At 41.4% G+C, this 23,745-nt stretch overlaps 1 protein-coding gene across 2 annotated transcripts in view; it reads right to left on the minus strand.

Annotated features, from left to right (window-relative positions):
- The window catches only part of ATXN7 (ataxin 7), a gene marked incomplete at its 5' end in the record, with an annotated part of 90,689 nt that overhangs the window by 20,524 nt on the left and 46,420 nt on the right, over positions 1-23,745 (minus strand). For both annotated transcript variants that reach the window (XM_080828438.1, XM_080828439.1), the window contains one exon: positions 1,800-2,052. In XM_080828438.1, coding sequence (XP_080684564.1) covers positions 1,800-2,052 — 253 coding nt within the window. The remainder of the gene's footprint in view (positions 1-1,799; positions 2,053-23,745) is intronic.

Below are 23,745 nucleotides of genomic sequence, written 5' to 3' on the forward strand. Positions count from 1 at the left end.
ACAATCTGACACACGAGGCTATGGGAGACCTACACCTGACACCCAGCTCAATTCCTCCAAGAAGCAGAACACGAAAAGGTCTAAAAGGACCGAAGACTATCTGCAAAACCTTTAGAGAGTATCTTTTGAGAACTATCATTTTTAAGAAAGGATTCATCAAAACCAAGTAAAGTGAGTGAACAGAGGAAAGAATAATTGGAACTAGAGAATACGTCCAAGAAATGTCTGTGGGGACATACAAGAATTCAAATGAGCCTAACCACACCTCCGAGAAGAGGCTCTCTGCCCCCGTCAATGAAGGAGACCAATGTTTAATTAGTTACGTGATGTGTCACTGACGGGATAATTCTCCAGTCTCTGAAAAAAGTTTCTATAATAAGAGCTCAGAAGTCAAGTGTCTGGCACACAGCTGGTGAGCACCGAGTACCTGGGCCACTAATAAAGAACTGAGTTTTCTGGGAATCTTACGCTATCGTTTGGGTGGCAAATGTTAGTACAAGCTAACAGCTGGCCTGGTCCCCCTCTAAAGCCCAGCTCCATCCAAATAAAGAAGATTGGGACTGATGAGGTTTTATAAACTTTGCTCAGTGAAGTCAGTGCTCAAACAGCTGTTAAGCTGGCGAGTGACTTACACATAGCACTGGCATTTTCTTTGGCTTTCAGACAGGTCCGGGAACGAAAGCCAAGCCTGCTGTACTTGTACTTCTGACAGATGAGCAGAGGCTGGGGGCTTAGCAACCAGGACAAACAGCACCAAACAGCTGTACCTGGAAGAGGCCGACAGCAGCAGAGACGCTGCAAGAAGCCACGGCCTCTCCCAGCTGGCAAGGTCCTTGAGCAGCAGCAGGTGCTAGATGCTGCCCTGAGATTAGCCAGGTTATCAGACCTGGGGACTGAGATGTGGGTCATACCCTCCAAAAGGGAGGCAGGCCAGGGAAAAGCCACCCGCACCACGGCAGAGGGCTGCCATGACGAGGCAAGACAGGTTTCTATGGAGCACTTGGGCTGCTCCCTCACATGCCCACAAGGAGCCTGCCAGGCTCCAGACCTGCTGTGCAAACATGCCAAAGCCTTGCCTGGAAGTGGGAACTTCTTCCAGTCTTCCCAGTCCGCTACTGTGATGGGAGCCCAAGACTGTGGGGGAGGAAGCATTGTTTCCCTATTGCTCTGCAGGCTCCAAGAAATCCTGGAACAGAATCTAGGAACCACCTCATCTTTTTATTCCTACTGTTATCAATGGCAGCAGCAGAAGCACCAGTGTCCTTTCGTTTACTGTCTTCCGTGGGCCAGACACTATGGTAGGTGCTTGGCACTACCATGTTAATTCTACTGCTCCCAGGAACTCTGCACCACAGGCTATTCTCACACTGAGAGAGAAACATGGCTCGCTCAAAGCCCTGCAGTTAGGGAAGTGACAGGAGGGGCGTGCGAACCGGGGGCTGGTCTGACTGAAGTGCTCTTTGGCTACAACTCCTCGACCTTATTACGTTTCCTTCTCCTTATCTGCAAAATGGGGCTACCACCAAGACCTGCTTCATAGGGTTGTCGTGATAATTAAATGACAGGACACAAAGACAGCCAAGTTTCCACAGCTGGCACATGATAAAGAATCAGTAAGTATTAACCTTAACCCAAAGCGGGACAGGGAAACAAAACGAAACATCTATTTGCTTCCCCCACCCTTCCCTGCCCCCGAGCAGCCCTCTCTTTCCCATTATTCACAAGGTGCTTGGATGCTACTGGGGACACAGTTCCACTTCCTGCAGGGAGGCTTCAAGGACCCTCTTGGCCATACTCACATTCTACCATGGGGGACTCTACTTTGCTGAATGGGATGCATTGGCCTGGTGTTCCCCCTGAGCTGGAACTTCTCTTTGGGTGATTTCAGCAACTTAGAACTTAATGAGGATGCGCTTAGAACACCTCCACTGGAAGAACGGCTGCTTCCACTTCCACTGCTGCCTTTGCTTTTGGACAGAGAAGGGAAGAAGGAAAATACTGAACTGGGAGGGACGGCCAAAGAAGGCTTGCTGGATGAGCTGTGTCTTCTTTCTGAAAAGGAAAACAGAAAGAGGGGGGGGGAAAGACACGGTTTCAGGCAAGTCTCCAATGGAATCCTGGAAGAGTCCCCTGAAATCAACACATTTAGGTTCAAATATGCGTCACTAAGTGAAAATATATTTAACTCAGCAGCTTTCAGAAATGGCTTATCTAGGCCCCACAGACTTATTTAGGATTCTAGGAACTGGTCCTTCTGCTTTGGAAACATCTCAGCATAAAGCGGTTTATCATACATAGATAGCCATTAGGAAATTAAATAGCCATTCTAAACCTGAGAATATTTGGTTTTTCAGGCTCGAAATGAACCTCACTCCAACTTGCAGGTGGAGAGGCAAGTTACTCACTCATCTGCAGAGCTGTACTAATTGACGCTGCATGGGTCTCTTTCTTCCTTGCTAGCAGAGCATCTTTCCAATTTTTAGAATTGCAAAATGTTAAAAAAACAAGTTGTACCTTATTTTTTTTTTGTCACTACCCACCAGCATATGACAGCAAATAAGAATGTTTCTAGGGTTATCTTATCATTCTTTAAGAATCTGTTCTGCAATTTTCCAGTGAATCACTTCACTCCCCCCCCTTTTTTAATAATCTCACTGGAGTACAGATGGCATAGCTCTGGTTCACACCACTAAGATGCCAAAGGCATAAGACAAAAATACCACAAATAGCTACGCCTGTTTTTTAAACCAGGAAGTAATTCATGGTTAAATACAGACTACACAGGTTTAACTGAAAATAAGTCTACCCACTGGAGAATCAGATTTTCTCTGTGTAAGGCAATCCATACTAAATACATCGAGAGCTGTTGAAGAACCGCTACTATCTGAAACAAGTGAATTATTTAGTAACTTTTATCTACTTAACTACCTTATGATGGTAGCTTAGTGTCCTCAATTAAACTTGCAATTTAAAATGACATGTGGCTTAACTTAAAATGTATGGGATCCAACATTTACTTATCACAATATGGAAGCTAAAGGAATATTTTTAAAAATTTAAACTAGAATCAATGATTATAAGCATCACACAAATGGTTTATTTTTAAAGGTCATTTGTAACAGTCCTGAGGCTCTCTGGGAAGCTGAGATGACTTATTTCCCAGAAGGCCATTAGTTCAACAATGCTTTACGTGGTACTTAAGAACCTACTCTACAGACAAAATTCCAGTTGTCCAACTAGACCACACCAAGGCCACAACCAAGTTAGGATGGCTAACTGGATAGTGATTTTTAAGTGGTTTTTTTTTTTTCCTCCAATGAAAGTTATGTGTATGGGAGGGAAAATCAAAATAACTTAAGTTTATTAATTTTCTAAATTTGGCATCTGAGAGGTTCCCTCCCCACCCCGTCTTCTAATTTAGTTTCTCTCTCCTCTGTGATCCCCAAACACTGTCTGAGGATCCTTCCAAGCACCAGCACTTGTCAGCCAGGACTGTAAAAATCGGTTTCCAGTTTTGCCACCTCCCCTTGGATATCGAGGTTTCCTGTCTGGGTCATCTCTGTCCCTCTGAGGCACAGCACAGAGCAGACCTTCAATTAACATTTTCAACTATTGGTACAGGTTTTCTTGTGAGGAGGAGTGATTGCCAATCACCCCAATGGTTCTCAACCTTGGCCACACACTGGTGTAACATAATGGGCTTAAAAAATGCTAATTCCCAGCCTCTGAGATTCTGATTTCACTGGTTTGGGGTGTGGTCTGGGCATCCAGACTTTTATAAGCACCCCTGTGTGATTCCACTGTGCAGTCAAGGTTGAGAGCCTTCCTCATACTAGGCTAATGCTCCAGAACCATTAGACATGGCTGAGTAAGTTAACATTTGTAGAGCACTGAGAACGCTGCCTGGGCCATGGCACTCCAAATCAGGGTCTATTAAGTAAAGCTCACAGTTACTACCTGCAGTGCTTTCCAGACTTTCATCAACTGCAAACTATTGTCATCATTCTTACCAAAGCCACATAAAATACTCTTTTTTACCGGACATTTTTATTTAAATGATCAACTCTACTGTTCCGTCCTCCTCCTCAGCCAGCATTAACCGGTCTCTCTTAGGGGGGCATCACTGGTATTTTGGACAGGAGAATTCTTGTACAGGATATTGGGATGACTAAAAGTCCTGCCCCCTATCCCTAATCACCAGCAGTGTCCCTCTGCTGGGGGCAACCTGAAACTACCTTCCAATCCATTTTTACATCACCCAGTATGAAGCACAGAACCACCTTCAACTGAGAGCTATTTCTCCAAACAAGAGTATCTACGAAATCGGTTTTGATAGGCTTGTTATATATATTTTCTGACATATCTTAAAATAAATATTAAAATATTCCTCCAAGTTCATCCACAGCAAGCTTGTACACTTCTGGTGGAAGCGTACTAAAGGAATAATACCATGTTTCTGCTAGGAAGAGGGAGAAAAACCCCAACTACAACTTTTACTTTAACGAAGCACACTCTTGTTACTATTCTCTGGGGATCAGAATTCTTAGCATGTGTCTTAGAGTAAATGTGATACATTTTCTCTTGATAACCAAATGATGTAAATAACATTCTCAATCTAATTCAATACAGTTATGCTTGTTTGGAGAAAGCAAATTTATTCTAAAGTCACTGATACATTAAGGAATGAATTGAGCATAATGAAATATTGCACTTGCTTTTGTAAGATTTCATCTGCAAAAAGCACTACGTCAATGCAGAAAATTACACCTGGCTGAACCAAGCCACGTGGGCGTACACAAAACACACCCCTCTTCCCAAACATCTACCATCCACCCCAGGCCACCCTGGATGTGAGGAGCCACACCCACCCACAACCGGTGCTACAACTTTCCCTCAATTTCAGAAAACCTTCCGTCCACTACTTCCCAAGAGCTCACAAGCTGCAACCCTTTCAAAACCTACTTTCAGAAGCAAATGTCAGGTCGTTTTCTTGTATTTACCTACTCTTAACCATTTAATCGATGTAAAACTGTGCTACCATTTTTGTTAGGTTCCTATCCTTTTTATCACTAGTAAAGTTTTGAGTGTTGTGCCCATAACCCCATTTTCCCAATGCGCCTCATGTGGATTGCATTACACAATTTTGCACAGCACAGTAATTTCTTAGGAATGCATGCTGTGTGACAGCAGAACTGACGGTAACTTCAAGCTTCTCCTTCTAATGCTCTATTCCCACCATAGTCCGTTGCTGCCATTTTCTTCAGCTAACGCTTCTTTTCTAGTCTATTAACTCTCGATATGGGATTTTGCACTAGAAAAATCAAGCATCAAAGTTTCCTAACATTAGAAGTCAGCTGATGTATCAATAACACTTCAAAAAAATTGTATTTTCTACTTCAATAATAAAAGCTATTTAGAAGCTAAGAATGGCAATCTATCATGTGAATTTCTTTCATTTACTTAAAACTTGAAACCAACTTGTGTGATGTGTGCGTGAGTATGCGTGTAACAGATTCTGGCTGAAAAGGGCCAGCTCAAATCCTTGTCATGCTGCTGAATTAAGCTGTTCCTTCATATCATGGTCTGGTAACTTATTCTCTGGAAAGGGCGGTATCTGGCTTACCCTCTGCGAGAAAGCAAAGAGGAAAAAACAAATTTAATTACAGCTAAGTTGGACTCTCCTCATCCTTTCACTGTGGGCCTTTATTTTTCCTAAGATTTTAAACTGGACTTCCAGCTTGGAAAAAAAAAAGTGTTTGTTCCTAGATCAAAAAAGAAATGGGCAAGTTATGGGTAGGGTTAGGGACCTTATATTAAGTGGGCAAACTGGTGGCCAGATGCTAAGCATAACTGCGGTGTGGTTTGGTGAGGAGTCCAAGTTGAGTTTTCAAAGCACTCCTCTCTCCAGGGTCTGGCACTAGCTCAGACAAAGCACACTCTCTTGTCCCTGAATGAGGAGGGCACTTTGAATGGCTCCAGCAAAAGGGAGAGATAATCAGGCCGAGCAACAGATAGACAAATACAGATACAGGGAAACGCAGAACAGAGACCCAGTGGCATCGGGGGTTTGGGTTCAACAGGGGAGACAGACAGATGTGGAGGAAGAGGTACAGGTAAAGAGGAACGAAGGAGGGAGAGAAAGAGACCACATGCAAGCGAACAAAGAGGAGATGCACTGGGCTTTTTCTCCCCCTGTGGCTTGGATGTGTGCGACCACTGAATGCAATGGCAGGATACTGGGAAGGATAAGGCAGAGGACAGCTCTCTTTAAGTCTTCCAAAATGCGAAGCAACCAAGAATACTAAGCTTGCAATCTGGGATTCATGCTGAGGTTTAAAAATATATGTATGTACATGTTGACACCCAGGTACAAACCAAATAGGAGTTCAAAGCAAATAATTAGATCTTTTTAAGTCATAAATAAACACTGCTTTGGAAATAACTAAAAATAATTTATATGTGCAAGTGTCAAAGTCAGGACACAAACCTTAAAAAGCTGTCAAAGCAAACTGTAACTTCAAACCATTCACGGTAGAAAAAAAATTTTTAAAGGATGTATATCAAATTTTAAGCAGTTTTCCCTGGATTAGTGTCTATTTTTTGGAAAATTTTTGTATATTGTTTTCTTTTTCTACAACAGCTACAGTTTACTTGATTATACTTTTAAAATATGGGGGCATTTCATGTGGTGCTCTAGCCTCAGTCTCACACACGCCAGATTACAGCAAGGCGTATTATCGTTTATGAGCAAAGAGTCCATCTGTCCCATTCTCAGGGGTCATCATGTAAGAGCAGGCAACACCTAAGAGCTACTAGGACCACTTCACAGTCTTATTTTTGCTCAGGGCTCTTTTATTAATATTTTATAACTCAACCAACTGACTGATAAGAAGTCTCACCTTCAGCGACGTCAACAATAGCAGCCATTGTTTACTGGGCAGAAACCACGTGTCAGGCACTATGCTGTGTAATTTACAGAGGTTATCTCATTCAGTCCTGACCATCTTTGTACAAAGCAGATACTGTTATGATCCCCACTTCCAGATAAGGAAGCCAAGGCTTTAAAGGACTCATGACGGTTGCCCAACATCACCCAGCTAGTTAAGAGGCAGAGTTGGGATACAATCCCAGGCAGGTTGACTCTAGCATCCAGGCTGGACCACACCATAACCCACCTGCCCTGAAGTGGCGTTATTAGCAAGCCGTAATTCGTGGTCCAAAGGCAGGCAGAAGAGAGGGGTGAAGGTGAGGGTTGGGACATAATAGTGGGAAGCCCGTCTTCCCAGGTGCTCAGGAAAAACAGACTAACTGCCAGCACAAAAGGCTGCAGAGGCTAAACACAAGGTCAAGACAGAATTTCAGTGAATTCAGGATAAGGATCCAGAATCCGTTTAAGTGAAATCCAGGTATTTTGGATTTCACCTTTCCATTATGCAAGCTGCTATCCTAAAGACTGGCTGTGCCCATCAGCCTGTGTAGCTTTCTCTTTTGCTCAGGGGAATTTTAAAGCACCAGAGATGGTCTGAAGAGTGAATTCTGGTATAAAGTATCAGGGAGAGCTGTCTTTCTGGCTAAAAAGAAACATTTCACAAAGTTCCCAGATGACTCTGTTTTACTATAAGAACCATCAGGAGGGGCAGCAAATACCTGTTCTATAGGATTAAGCTGGCCCCCTCTGGACCAATACAGTGCATGCTTCTTGTCACTCTCTGTTCTCTGGAGGTCATGGTGGCCTTTCCAGCTGAGGCTCAGGGCTGTTGGGCACAGTCTTGATGTGGGCTAAGTAACTAACCAGCCTGAAGAGAATCCAAATTAAAATAAAAAATGCTTTTTTATAGATCCCCTGAAAGGGCAAGAACTTCAGAATCAAGAGACAGATGGGTTCAAAGCCTCTGCCACTTGCCATATGGGTAACACTAGACAATAACCTGATTCTACCCACCTTGTTAACCTCTTCATCTGTTATGCCTACCCTGCAGGGCTATTGGGGATTAAATGATGGAGAGTTGTAGAGCCTGCAGACAGGGATGATCATGGACCGGCACCGGGAATTCAGCAGGCACCAAGGCAAATGACACCTGTGAATTCAGCTAATGCCAGTTACAGACATCTGTCAGAAAGATGTGCTGATTACCGAAGCAGGCAGAAATCACTTACTCATAAACTTAACCCACTTTAAGTTACCTTCTCTGGTGTGGGACAGGGGTAGGCTACATATCTAGTACATATGTCAGTCCAGGAAAAGACTAAGCTCTTCTCCTAAAAGCTCAGAGGAACAACTTTTAAAATTCATTTTAAAATGAGTAAATTTACACTAACCAAAAAGAACGCTCATTAAAGCTAAAGTTATTTTATCAATAAACATTGGCTCATTTTTGACAGAAATGAGTCACTCAGGAAGAACTGCAGGGGAATGGAATGGAATAAAGTGAAGATCAAGTCTCAAATTCAGCTTTACAGATCCAAAGGTGGAAATTTTAGGCCGATTATTGAAGAAAGGATTCCTAAAACTCATATTTTTTTCTCTAAACGAAACTGACACTTTTGGATAGATTTGGTCAGATAAGGTCACAGAAGAGTGTGTACTCTGTCCAGAAAGGCCTTGTGAAAAAACACCAATCCACACTTCAAGGACAGTATGGTTCCATGGGGTCTCTGACAGCCCCATCCCATTAATACTCTACAACTCTCCCTTTTAAAGCAAGGATATTTTAATAATCAAGCTTGTACGCTTGATTAGCTATAAAATGTTAAATGCACATGTATGACCATTTAGTCAGGCATAGCAAGTAATAACTGCACATAGCAAAAGGCGCAGTTTGGAAACTTCCAGTCATTCATTAAGCAGGCCCTTCACAAAATTTATTAAGTTTTTTATTTTAACATCCAGGTGGGAAAATAACCCTAATGTGCTTATCATCCAGCTCCCAATTAACCCAAACTGTCATATTTCACTTTCAGACAGCCAAACACGACTCGTGAGGTGTCACGTCAATCAGCATCAAGGAACTATAAATCAAGACTACATAAACATTTTTCAACTCTCAGAACATCTTCCTTGCACATCTCCTTTGCTCCATATCAGGGTTTTCTCTAGACTTTGGTCATTCAAAGCTGAATCCCATCCTGGATCTTTCATCATTTCTACACATTATCTAGATTATTGTCTATTTACTCTATTTTTCAAAATTCAGCGGCTGACTAGGCATATGTTACCTTAGCGTTATCCTAAGCATTATCAGTAAAACCAGGGCTTTGTGTCTGACACAAAAGTTATCTATTTTTTTCCTAATAAGTGTTAAAAAAAAAATACTTGGCATACTATCTAAATTCACAGCGTGGACATGAAATCATTGCATGTGAACATGAAGCTTTAATGTCTTCTCACTACTTTCATGATCAACTTTTCCTTGTAAGTTTTCTTCTTCTTGTCTAACTGCACTCTCATGTGTCTGACCAGCAAACACGGTCTTACCCCACTTCCTGTCCTCACAGTCTCTTTAATTCTCAATCTGCTTTTTCTTTGATCTGACTTCCTTAGGATCTCCAGACACTCGATTAGACTATTCCACAGAGATCCGTGTGTAGTCTAATACTAAAAAAAAAAAAAAAAGTCAATCCATGAGACTATCCCTGGAATATTCAAGTCTCAGGTTGGGGAATCCAGAGTTGACCTCTGACAGGCAGTGCCTCAAAGGACAATCAGCCAAAACTGGAGCTGGGAGGCAGCCTCCAGAAAGCATGCTTAGGTGGGTTACAAATGGCACTGAAAAACAGGGAGGAAGAAAAAGTCTTTACCACAAAGCACTCAGCATCATTTCCACTACAGAGATTTAATTGAAAAGGATGATTTCAACACTGGCTGCCCTAACAAATTAGTCTCCAACTGCGACTTCTGCCAAACACGTTTCTCCCCCCGCTAATGCAGAGGTGCTTTTAAATTAAAACATAAGGGGAAAGTGCAGAAAAGAGAGTCATTTACAGCACTTGGGCCACTTGAAACAACTTTTCACCAAAGGTCTATAATCAAATTATCAAGCTCTTCAAGTCAGTGCTTTATGACGGAAATAAAAGGGCCCACTAAAGTACTCGGGCATTTCTCCGTCTCCGGGCAGGGTGTGCACTTGCAGCACCCCCATTCACGCTAGCTGCATGAAAGAGAACAGATCACAAAGGGCAGATTACAAGGGAGAACGACTCCGACTCCAGTGGGGGAAGGGACAGGCGTGAATGGATTGTAAATAATGTTGCTAAGAAGGGAGCAGAAATATGGCAACTTCAAATAATCCTCTTGCCAGGAATTCTTCCCATGGGGAGGGACTGTTCTTTCTGTACTTTGCTTTCAAGCGTGTGAGAAATATGAAAAACTTAACTGAGTGACTGGGGGTACTCCTCCTCTGCCATCCCAACTTGTAGCTCTTTGCAAACATGGTTTAAATATTTGAATTTAAAAATTCAAGTACTTTATTAGAGGGGATGAAATGAGAGAAAGAGGAGGCACTGAATGGTTAGCACAGAAGATCACCTTGGTTGTGAATATAACATCGTTTCTTCATAATCATTGTCATAAAACAGCTGGTTTTAAGGAACAGTGAATGGTCCGAATGACCAGTTCCCTTCCTGACGGGGGCCCTTCCTATGTTTCTGTGACTGTGTTCAAGATGCAGACTCGGAGCTGAAGGTTATCATCATTATCTCACACAGGCATGCACAGATGTTTTCAGTGAAAGTACCTTTGGGGGAAAAGGCTGCTGCTGCCTTGAGCAAAATACAGCCACCAAACTCTACTTCTGCTGCCACCATTTCTGACAACAGGCTATCACGCCACAAATGACATGCTGGCTGACACTTCTACGTTGCTAACAGTCATAAGGACTTCTCTTTGCTGTACTCAAGAAGCACAGTGTTACCCAAAAGATGCTGGCAGAGTACAGCAAGCCATCACCCTGCCTGAACAAACATGATCTCCTGGAGAGATGCACAGCACTGCCCCCAGATCCACTCCTCCCTCTCCCTCCCTCTCTCTCAGTTATCAGTGACTTGAAAAATCTGCATTCTTCAGGTATCAACATGTGAGAAGAAAAAAGAGCCAAAATCAAAAATCAACCAGTCTCCAGCTACGTCTGATTTAATCCTTCACCAGTTAGGGAACAAGGCATCCTACAGCTCGGTGATTTATCATTCCAAGTTTAGTCTTCTGATTTGTTACATACCACATACAGTTCAATCATCAACATACTCAGTCCTTACCCAAACTTCTCTGTAGTCCCATTTTGGGCCTACATCCCAAATGAAAGATACAAGGCTATCTATCATCAAAATGTAAGAAGGGAATTAAAAAAAAAAAGTATGGCTTTGCCACTCCAATCCAAATTTTAGACACACACAGAGGAAGAGACAAAATTAAAGGAACCTGGTAAAACTTTAAAAATTCAAGTTCTCTTTTTCATTGTTTTTATTTTGTTTGTTTTTTAAAATGAAAACTGCTGTGCAGGAATGCCCACAGGGAACACTGTCTGTCCAGGCTGAAAAGGAGTAGCAGGTCCAAAGTGCAATGGAATGACAGCACCATCTGCCACCAAGAGCTACACTGAGTCTAAATCACATCCTTATTGCTATTTCCCACTAATTTTGTATCCTTTTAATTTCACTTTATTCTGGATGGGGAAGGGAAGCAAACAGTGAACAAGGGAATGACAAAAAACTCAAACTCAGAGCACAGCCCCCAAAGCCTTCTTCATTAAGCACTCTGTTAATAAGGAATGGGTGATTCATTACTTAACAATGCCAATGTTTTCAATGGATCTGTAGCACACATTTTTTCTTTTGAAAAGAGAAACAATATCTGCCCCACCTTCAGGCTAGAGCTAACAACTAATGAACATCAAAAGCGATATTCAAAAACGAAACCACGAACAGCAAAACTGAAACTGCCTGACAAGAGACTGTTTTAAAAAAATATAAATTTTAGGGAATTAATAGGAATTTGATTAAAGGTTTAAAATCTGTCTATATTTACAGCCCTTCAAACTGGTAGCTAAATTTCAACCTCAATTAAAATCACCCAGTCAAGCTCATTACTGCAAGAAGCCATGAAATGTGAATCCAGGGAAAAGTCAAGCACTCCACTGTCACCTCGCCCCCTGCTTACCCAGAGAAGCACGAGACGGGGCAACTTTGAGAACAGACTCCCAACACAGCCAGAAACAATCAGCTGAACCGCACTGGCTACCTTGATAACACAACTGAAAAAAATCGTTCTTTCTGGAAGTCAGTATGTAATTAAATTTTTATACACTCAATTTAAGTTACTGAATGACTATCCAGGGCTACTGTCTATATTTTGAAGTTGTTCTTCCTCTTGACAGTGTTCTGTTTGAAACTTTGCTGTGGATTTGAAGTATCTGACAAAACAGCTTTCAAACACATTCTACAGGAAACACTATGAACTGCCTGTCACAAAACCTCACTTACCACAAGTGAGATAAAAACAAACAGTTAAAGCGTGTCACAGCGTTCCTCCATTTTTAGAGAGCGGCGTAACTAATGCTTTCCCTGTTTTGAGATACGGGAACTGTTTGGTGCAAACCTCAGCATTTTGTTGGAGTTAATAACAAGCCAGACTCCTGTGTTTGAACTTTGTCCAGACCACTCAAATGACATTTCAGAATGGCTCCCGTGAACGGCCTGCAGCAGCTAATCCCCCTTGTTGCGATTACCCACTCGGCTCCACTAGCTCTGCAGAGCTCACTCCCTCCACCACTCCAGCAACGTACAGCTCAGGGCCTGCTGGCAGGGGAGGCCAAACGCCAGGAGGAAAGAGGCCTGCACGAACTCTCTTCCATGGAACGTTAGCAAAGACCTAACCCACCTCCCGCACGCTCATCCACAACTGGGCCCCGAGCCAAGCCCAGCCTCTGGAAACTGCCTCAGAAAACTTACCCAGTGGAGCTTTCAGCCCTCGTGCGGAGGAAGGACTGTTCTGGAGAGGCTTCTTGTCACCTTCCATTCACAGAATCTGGTTGTGCTTCATTGCACACTTGCTACTGCAAGCTTGCATCATGACTTGGGTCTGCCCACCAACTCCAAATATGCTCCATGTTTGGTCTTATGTAACATTTGCTACTACTGTAAAAAGCACTTGAATTACAAAGGTCCTGGCAGATCAACAGAAAACAAGGGGTGGAGTCTAATTTCATCTAATATGGTCATACAAGGCGTCCTGGCTGGTGTAAATCAATCCTTCTATTTGAAAGGCAACTTGCCAAAACTGTGCAAGATGGAACTTATGAATTTAACCTGCTAAACTGTGAATTTTCTCACACTCTCATTTTTCTGAATACCTTGAAATGCATGCCGCTGCTACCAGGTACCTTAGAAAACTTAGATGATTCTTTATGCAGCCTACATTTTAAGCCTCCATAGACCTAGAAGTTTTAAAGTTAAGACATCTCTATAAAAATCAGCAGCCTCTCTCAACATTTCAGTTCCCCATGATCTATACTTAAAATAATTAAAAGTTGTCATTACTGAAGCTTACTTTTCCTTCCTAAATCTAGTAACAAAAATCTTAACCAATTTTCTGTGCATTTTTGTACAATACATCTAATTTCAGAAGAATATACATCTTATTGTCTGGAGTTTGGTGTTCAATCATTACATGACTGACTAATAAACTTTTTATACTTTTATACTTTTAATCCAAAAACTTCTCTCCCCGGTGGCTCTTTATAAACACTGTCTTCCTGGTCTGTTTCCCTATCTCAGACCTATTATACTCCCCACAAAGCTACGCCCCTTTCCTCAATCCCCAAATCTTACTGTCAAATAGACATGGAAAAAAATGGCCAACTGATCGGAGTTTTATGATGATAAAGGCTGCATACAGAAATAGATCCGGATGCCTAATAGTTCAGAATGAACACTTTTAAATGTCAAAAAGAGGGGAGAAATTCCTCTACAGAATCCCATCACCCCATAGAGAATATTTGGCAAGAAGTCATGAATTACATGTGTGGAAAAGATTTGGCCTGGAAGGGGTGGGAAAAAGTCATGAGGCGTAGGAAATGGTTTCTATTAGACCAGACACAAATTCTAAATTTACTCTAAAACAAAAGAATAGTAGCCACACTGCTTTATTTTCACGGCAAGTATGCAGATCCCAACCGAGGCAGCAATATTAAGATCCAGAGGGTTTTCTGAAACCTACTTTCTTCCCCCCAGACTTCTTATAGTCACGTTCAAACAATGCAAAACTATGGTGGTCCTTAAAAGATGCCAGAACACCAGGTAAGGGGCATCAGCAGGTCTCAGAAGCCCAGGATGAGAAAAATCTTCCAAAAGTTTAGCAAAAATAAGAAGTTTAGGTTAAATTGCCAAAGGTCTTCTTACGCTAGAAGAAAAAATTCCATTGCTATCCTACCTGATTGCAACAGGTCTTAGCATTGTTCCCTATACCCACCCGCCCTCCCTAAGGGGCAGCTGAGGAGTCTCCTTGATGTCATCGTCTACAGGGCAAAACTGAGATAAGAGGCCCTTTCTTAAGCCTCAGTTCCACATCACTGCACCTGTCAGGCCAGACCCCAGAGTCCTCGCTGTTCTCCCAGCACAAATGCTTGCCTTTCCAATGTTCCCCTTTGTAGATGGCAGTAGGGCAAAGGGGGAAAAAAATCCTTACAAACCCCAACTGATCCATGAGTTCTGAGAACCAAATCTTATCTGTAATTCTGATGAAAACCAGGGTGAATTTCAGCAAACATTCTTAATTGCTACAAATACACATCTATATTTAATTTCACAAATAGCTGACCCTTGAACAATGTGGGGGTTAGGGGAGCTGAACTCCCATACCCCACAGTTAAAAATCTATTTAACTTTTGACTCCCCAAAAATTTAACTATGAAAAGCCTCCTACTGATGGAAAGCCTTACTGTTAACATAAAATGAACACATATTTTCTATGTCATACATATTACACACTGTAACGGGAAAAGAAAATGTTATTAAGAAAATTATAAGGAGGGGCGCCTGGGTGGCTCAGTGGGTTAAAGTCTCTGCCTTAGGCTCAGGTCATGATTCTAGGGTCCTGGGATCAAGCCCCACATCAGGCTCTCTGCTCAGCAGGGAGCCTGCTTCCTCCTCTCTCTCTGCCTGCCTCTCTGCCTACTTGTAATCTCTGTCTGTCAAATAAATAAATAAAATCTTTAAAAAAAAAAAAAGAAAATATAAGGAAAAGAAAATACATTTACAGTACTATATTTACTGAAAAAACTGTGGATAAATGGATAAAATCTGCACAACTCAAATCCATGTTGTTCAAGGTCAAGGGTTAATTGCAAACAAGACAGAAATAATTCAAACTTATTTTTAAGATCTATCTCCAAAAAGGGATGAATGATAGTGTAAGCCAGGAAAATATAATTTTGTACAATAAGAATATATATATACAAAAAATGGGCATAAAGCTTTAGATCAAATTTTTAAACACACACATTCTCCTCTCTGAATGCCCCAAGTAAAATGTTAAAGCAAATACTTAAATACCACTTTGTTCTGCTTGGACAGCATACTCTATTTTCTACAAACCAGCTCCCGATACCCTACCCAAATAAAGTTTATTTTGATACTAAGTTTCCCAATGATGGCTCATATTTAAGTGTCTAGGTCTGAGGACATGGTCACATTTCATTTTTCTTATGGAAAAAAAATTCAAAGACTACAGACTAAAAAAAGACTGCAGACTAAAATACCATTTTAACAGAGAAACACCCATGCCTCACAGACCAAAAATTCTAGGTATCGGCTGTGTCGTGGATGGTTTGCGTTCATCAATTTTATGCTGATGCACAAAGGGAGTCCTGAACTGACAAAATTCTTCTGTGAATGGGCCTGCTTCCAGCAAATGAGCACACCAGCAGGAGCCAGGAAGGGCAGCGCCTCGAGGCTTCGGCTGAGGGGCAACCGGCCCTCAGTCTTCTCACTTGCAGTCGTGTGGCCTCAGCCAAGAGCCTCTGTCCCGCAGGGTCTGTGTCCTCTCCTGGTAAGTGCTAGGATGGCCTCTCCCGTGGGGCTGCGGTGAGGAGTAAGGAGGTCATGCCCGTCATGCAGAGCCCAGCACCGCTTCCGTGCTCAATACAGGTTAGCTCGTAGGAGCGGAATCAAGGAGAAATTAGACGGTGGGCATCATTTCAAAGAGAGGGGGAAGAGGAAAAAGAGGTTCCTGCTACCAAAATAAGGGACGTCCCCAACACAGCTTGGCATTTCCTAAGCCAAATCCCAGAGAGGCGGGCAGGTGTCATCTGGTGTTCAGTAGGCCCCCAGCAGGCTGCAGGCAGTGGGGAAAGGCTGTGCTGCGGTCACTGGTGGTAGTCCGTTCTCCAGTTTACAGGAGCACAAGTCTCCAGTGACTCCACTTCAGTGTCTCAGCAGGCTGGGCAAGTTATAATTGGCCTTAATTGGCACTTACAGGAGCTTTAACATTCCTCACCTGCTGCCAAGGAACACTTGAAAGGGGGAGAAAGTATTTTCAAACTTGGAAATACCGAACAATTCATTCAGCTGTGGGCCTGGAAGCCTGCTATCCAGAATCAGATTAGCTTCACCAAGAAACGCTGCGACGTTATTATCCAGTGCTCGTTAGGTACTCACGACGAATTAGGAGAGGTGGAAGATGAAGTTGAAATGGGGGGTAATTCACCTTGGGGGCTCATACCATGCAGCAGCCTTCCTCGGGCTGGCATTATCCGATCTTCTGGTGGATGGCTCTTCAGGACTCAGCCACACTTCATGTGTGTATCCCTTTTAAATTGTTCCAATTGTTCAAAGGCAGGCAAATAAAGTAAGAATAACCTCATGGCCTGATTTACAGAGGCTTTGTGTAAACCACAGTCTGACCTCAGTCCAGTCATTCAGCATTTGATACACAAAGTGAACACTGTTAAAAGGTGACTGATCACACCAAATGCAAGGGGGATAATGAGATCAGAATAAAACGTCTGACAACAGATTAAAATCCTTGTTCCTGCAATTAAACTCACCCAAAACTGTTATCTTCTAGGAGCCTACACATTTCGCAGGCAGGAATCCCAGCCGAGCAGACCTAGTTTTCTCTCCTAAGGTAAATTCCAAGGAGGATGAATAGAAATTTCCCACAGATGCCAGGAAAATTGCCTGTGATTACTTAAATGAGTATTTTTTTAAAATCATTACTTGTTTTGAAAGATCTCTTTGCCTCATATTATTCCATATTACTCAAATTCAGAAGATATGTGCTAACACTGGTAGTAAAAAAGTTTGTGCTTGTTTCAGAAACTTGGTTCAAAGTCAAATTACAATCAGTCACGTGTGTGTGTGTGTGTGTGTGTGTGTGTAAAAACACTTTAAGATGGTTTAGCAAAAGAAACTGAATTTTAGGAAGATAAATAAAACAGCTACTCCTGATGGTGATACTTTCATATATGCCTAGTAAATATAAAGAATTGCAGCCTTTGTGGAAAATAATTTAGTAGCAGCTATTAACAATGCCTATCAATATCCTTTCTGACCCAGGAAGCCCTTCCTGAGACTCTAATTCCATAGAAACAAAGCCACCGGTAGTTAAGGACATATGTGGCAGGAGGGTTATTGTTGCTTTGTTCCTGGAGGCAAAAAGCAGGAAATAGGTTTATGTCCACAGACAGAGGTCTTCAAGGAGGAAGCTACTACCCAGCCACACCTTAGAAGAGTAAGCAACCATTAAAAAGGGGGGATTAGCATTATCCTGGCCTGTGAATGAATTCCCATGTGGTACTGCTGAGTAGAAAAGCAGCAGAAGTGTGCATATTAGAACGCATTTTTCAGAAAACTATGACCAAAAGTCCCTACTAATAAAACATAGGATTATATGTATTCATATAGATTTATTAGCATTAGAAAAAATTTAGAAGTATGTATACTAAGTTATGTACTAATACTGTACCAAGTTACATAGATGGTCTGCAGAGAGAGAAGACTGTTACAGTTGGAAAGAGTGAGTAGGGAGAAAGACAACAAGATTAAGAAAAAAGTAGGCTGAATTGAAAATAGCGTATTTGCGATTATTACATTTGTGTATCTATATAAAAATATATGATGTTTATATATTTGATATATTCATACATCATTCAAAAAATCCATAAAGAAACTAATTTAACCAATTTCTGTACTAAAAAAATGCACTGTGAAAGGAGCTGAAGAAGAATTTAGATAGCACTACATTCTGGTGTTACATCAAACAAGCATATCCTGATTAGGGCTCCCATTTCATTTGTTTGGCTAAGCTGACTGAGATTCAAGTAGCACAATTGAACACACGAAGAATCACAGAAAAAAGAGGACTGCTAGCTACTCTGGCAAAACGGTATTTTAACATTCTAAAGCTCACCCCTAATCTTCAGTATTAGAAATTCTAACAATCTTTTGAAAATATCAAGAATATGAAGCAATAAACAAATTTCATTCCAGAGTTTATTTCTGACCCTAGAAGACTATAGATCAGAAACTCTATCATGTGTGATCAGGGGCTTACTGCTTGTATTTTAACTTTCAAAACTGAGATAATTACCTTCCCTGATCTCCCCCGCCTTTTTTTTTTAACTTTCAAAAACACCAGAGGAAAAGGTACAAAATTTCTTTGACATTCAATCTGAGAACTGCTGTCTCAATAACAAAACGTAGAAGTAAACCTAAAGACTGGGATTTCTGTGTACACAATGTGTGTATGTGTGTATGTGTGTATACGCAATGTGAAATGAGAAAGCGAAGAGCTAAGTTTAGCCACTGCTCCCTTGCCCCAAACCAGTTTGTTTTATGGGCCTGGACTAGCATATGCATGGGAGGAATTATTCCAGCCAGGTAGTAGGTGTTACAGCATAAAGAAGCAATAAAAACTCCCTCTTCTGGTCAAATGTAAGACCACAGCTGAACAGGGTTGAAATAGCAGGTGTCTGTGTATCGTAACCAGTAAACACACACATTAGTCTTGTGAAGTGACTCAGGAAAAACACCTATTAGCAAATATCACTAAAATGCAGCTTTATATACTGAAATAACTCCTTTAAAATCTGAAGCACAGCCATCCTGATGAGTTCTATATATAGTAGACAGGTCAAAAAAGCACTGATGAATAAACAGTATTCATTTCCTGATTGATTAATGCTGCTAGAAACCCACATTTTCACTGTCTTATCCTGGTGACGCAAATCAGAACTGCTGAAGTAGTTCCTTAAATCGCAGCCCTGACCAGCCTCCATGGGGAGAATCAATACACTGATATAAATGACAGACATTCCCAAAGAAGAGTGTTATTTAAAGCACTGCCCGGCATAATGCGACACTGAGAAACTACAGGTCTGCGAACAGAGGCCCGGTGAAATTAACTTAAAGACACTAATGAAGTGGAATGATCTTTAAAAAGAAGTGGCGTAGTATGAATTCACATGAAAAAATAAGATAGGTTATTAAGTTAAAAAAAGTAAATTTATAACACATCCAATGTTAACGTGTATGAGGGAACAAGAAACATGCAGCCAAACAGGTCTATGTGCCAGGTCTAAAAACCTTCCAAGGGTATGTGCCAAACTGCAGCCCTGAGAAGTAACATGGAGGAGCTTTATTCATTCTGATTTCATATTTATCCTCCTCTTTCGTATTTATTTTTCTTTTACAATGACTATTACTATGTTAACAATGAAAAAAAATCAAAATGCCTGTTTTTGCTTTTGAATTGGTATGTTTTTGTTAGCTGAATGAGAAGCTGAGGAGTCTCAGGAGAGCACGCACATCCTTTTTTGTGTCCCGGCATCTAGGACTAGGTAACTACTGTTCCACAAAATAACAACAACAAACTAAAAAGAATAAATGACCCCAAAGTTTGCATTATTGTGCTATTTTCAACCCCTACAATATTTAGAAAATGCTTAAAGAACTGAATATAACACATCAAGGCTTTTCCATTCCAGTCAGTATACCTCATTTACAAGAAGAAGAAGAGAAAAAAAAGGCCCCACACAAGCTGGAAGAACATAAACCAGGTAAATTCTGAATCCATAAACCAGGTAAATTCCTCCAGTTGCTTGAGCCAAAAACCCCATGAGTCATTCCTTGTCCCTTCTTTCCCCATACCGCTAATCCCCCATCCATCAGCAGGCTCTGATGGCTTCCTACTTCCATGCAGCCTGCAATGCTGGCCATAACCCTCAGCTTCGGCAGCCTCTGCCACAGTCTCAATCTCAGCCTTTTCTCCTGATTCAGCCCTCAACTGGACAAGAGCAAAACAGCCCACCAACCGGCCTCCCTGATTCTGCTCTTGACCCTATGTTCCACAGAGCAACCATCAATCAGATCAGGACATTCCCCCTGCTCAAAACCCTCCAGCGACTTTGAGTCACCTGCACTGTCCAATCCTGATCCTTTGGTGGCCTACGGGGCCCTGGAGCACTAGGCCCCAGTCCCCCCTTTTCTGAACCTTAACTCAGACCCCTCACATCCTTACACAGTGCTTCTCCGCCTCCTCACTGGCCTTTCTGCCATGTGCATTTCTACCCCAGAGTCTCTGTACCTGCTATTTTCTCTGTGTCCAACACTGGTCTTCCACATCCTCACAAGGGCTAGCTCTTTTTTTCAGTGAGCTTCAAAATCAACACCTCAGAGGAGCTTTCTCGGACTAGCCTTACCTAGAGAATCCTGCCCTGGTGGTCATTCTCTCTCACATTATTCTTAGCCTTTCACTACTTGAAGTAATCTTATTTTACTTGATTTTGTCTCCACCCTCTCTGACTAGAATATAAGCTGCATGGGAGACACTGTTTTCTGTAGTTCAGTGGGAGCAATGCCTAGAGCCCACAGGGGGTACTCAATAAATATTTGTTAAATGCATGAATAACACCACGGCCAATTTATTTTTTTAAGCAACAATTGGAAAGGCACATTAATAAAGGCAGAGATTCATAAAGAGGAAAAATTAATACATTTTATAACTATAAATGTAAATGTGGCTCCCATTAATGGCATAAATAACACCACGTAAAGACACTGCTTATTACATAACCAAGGAAAAAAGGTAAAATTCTATTAGCTAGGGACAAAGTGGTCCTTTATTTGATACTACTAAAGTTACACGAAAAAATTAATTAGCACTGTTTGGCTTGTGACGAAGAAAGCTGAATTCACTGCATTTATTTTGTATCACTCTACTTTCGATGACAAGAAGTTTAGGTCAAATGATCAATTTCAGATTTCCACTGAGAGTTAAACTAACATCCACCTTGATCTCATTCCCGTTTTGATGTGTCTGCTACAGTTAGCTCCCTTCCCTGATTCAGCCCTGACAGCTGGAGAAAGACCTGGCATATATCTCAGAAGCAAAAGAGTTAATTAAGTATGTTTGGCTCCGCAACAAGTTTCAATCTTTATACTGACTGAAGGAATAAATATGCCAACCAATTCTCTAAAGAAGCTACAGAATGTTATGGAGCTGAAACAAAAAGAGGAGGAGCTTGGCTTTGAACTACGAGTATTGAGGGTTAACCAGAGAAGGAGAACAGGCTGAAGAGAAATCCAACAACTATGCTAAATCAATTACCTACTACCATTACGTCTTCGAATTACTGAATGTTCTCTCTGAGGTAATGGGTTTACAATGCTGACCCAGCTACTCTATGCCAACTTTAAAGTTTTACCTGAGCTCGGACATCTGTCACTAATGATAGTTTTGTGACATGTGGAATTCATTACATCTTCCCTAGATTTTCTTTTAACTCTATACATCCTTATTACATGCAAGAGAAATGGATATGAGTTGCCAGAAAACCTGGCCTAGTACGTTTTATCCATGTGAAATAAATTTAATTTAGGAGTTTTATTTGTAAACTGGGAATAGAACTATCCACTCGGTGGGTTGCTAAGAACAGGAAATGAGACAATACATACAACAATGCTTTGTGAATCACCAAATACTATTTAAAAAATCATCATTAGTCTGTGGACTTTTAGACGAATGGAAATCCTGAAAAGATTAACTATCACTAAAAGTTTCAAAGTAGAAAAAGGCCCAGATTATGAAAATGCAGTGGCCAAATTTAGCCAGCACATTGGACAGAACAGAGAGACATTTTTTTCTTTATCCAAAAATAAAGTTACTTAATAGCGAAACAAAATAACTCATTCAAATTATCTGAAATTGTTACTTTCAACCAGATGGCAAAAGGGGAAGGGTGTTCTTTATTAAACAGCAAAACCTCTGCTTTGTGATGTAGATTAATTCAATCAAAGGATAGCAATCACTGGTCACAACTATATGAAATGCTGTCAACAATGGCAATCAGCACCGATGCCAGAATCACCCCATGGGCTCTCATAGATTAAGACTCATTCTGCTCATACACTAACATTCTTTGAAACCAATTTAATTAGCTCAAACAAGTATGAGTACTTTCTATTTACTCATCTTCTGATGAAAATTACATTTCTGAAAAATATAATTTATGCTGCCATCTAAAAGAACCCAAGCCACCTTAGTGCACTTCACGGAATGTGTGCGGCTGTTAATTTTGCAGAATCGCAGTATCTGCAAGTAGAGAAAGCTGTAAGATCACAGCAGTATTTCTGCTAATGCTACTTTCACGAAGTTAAGAAAAAGCCAGACTTGTAATATTCCCGCACCCCTACCCCCACCTATGAACACAGATCTGAGAGAGGAAATGTGTTTTACACTGAGGACCAGACTCACACACCACTCCTGGTGACTGGCAGGGGCTCAGCACATAATCAATACATAATACCAACTGATAAAAGACCAAGGGTATTCGTTCTCTGTGATTCTTCTGCAGATCAAAATGTGACTTGAGAATCTGCTTCCTAGGCATGACGACTTCCTAGGGTTAGGGCTGGCCTCAGCGGACAGCTCCTTCAACAGGAGAGGAAACCAAATCCAAGAGCAGAGCTGGTGTTTTCCCAAAACACAGAGTAGGTTTCACTCCCCATCATTAACAACATTAAATCTCAAGTGATAACTTACTCCTTTTCCAAATCTCTTTCAATTCTTCTGATAACAAGCATTACATTACCAGGCGGATAACACTTGCCTAAAATGTGCTAGTCTCCTCTTCCACAAAGGGAGCAGGCCTCAGGGCTCAGAGCTAGCACCGGCAAGAACATCAACAAGGAATTTAATCACCTCCTCACTTTATTTATTTTTATACTTAGCATCTATGGCAAACAACACCAGTCTTCCTGATGATGACTCTGGTAAGGTTTTCTTTATAAAGGATTTATTTAAATAGCAGTGATTTGATTTAAAGAAAAATATTAAGTGGAATTATGTAAGTAAATCATAAATAACCCAACTGATTAAAACCAGGAAAGGTGGCACAGGCACATGTGACTACGAGGCCTTGCTCAGGGACTCAGGGCTGAGCCAAAAGGTGAACAAATGGGTCAACTTAACTAACCTGGGGCAAAACAGTTTGGCAGCTGACATTCAAGCAGGGTTTCCATTTCTTAGTGGTTCTAACTATGGTACCTGTCCAAGCTAAATCAACTGTATTCACTTAGCCCACCTAGGTAAGATCACCTCACATGTGCACAAAGGCAGGTTGAGAGGAATTAAGGTATTTTTCAAAAGCAAACTCAAAGAGAAGCAGCAGAACAAACAGCAGCACATGCACACGGCGTGTCAGAATCGCTTGGGAAACTCTTACAAAACAGAACTCCAAAGGCACCCCACAAATC

Source organism: Martes martes, assembly GCF_963455335.1.
Source record: "Martes martes genome assembly, chromosome: 1".
Lineage (NCBI taxonomy): Eukaryota > Metazoa > Chordata > Mammalia > Carnivora > Mustelidae > Martes > Martes martes.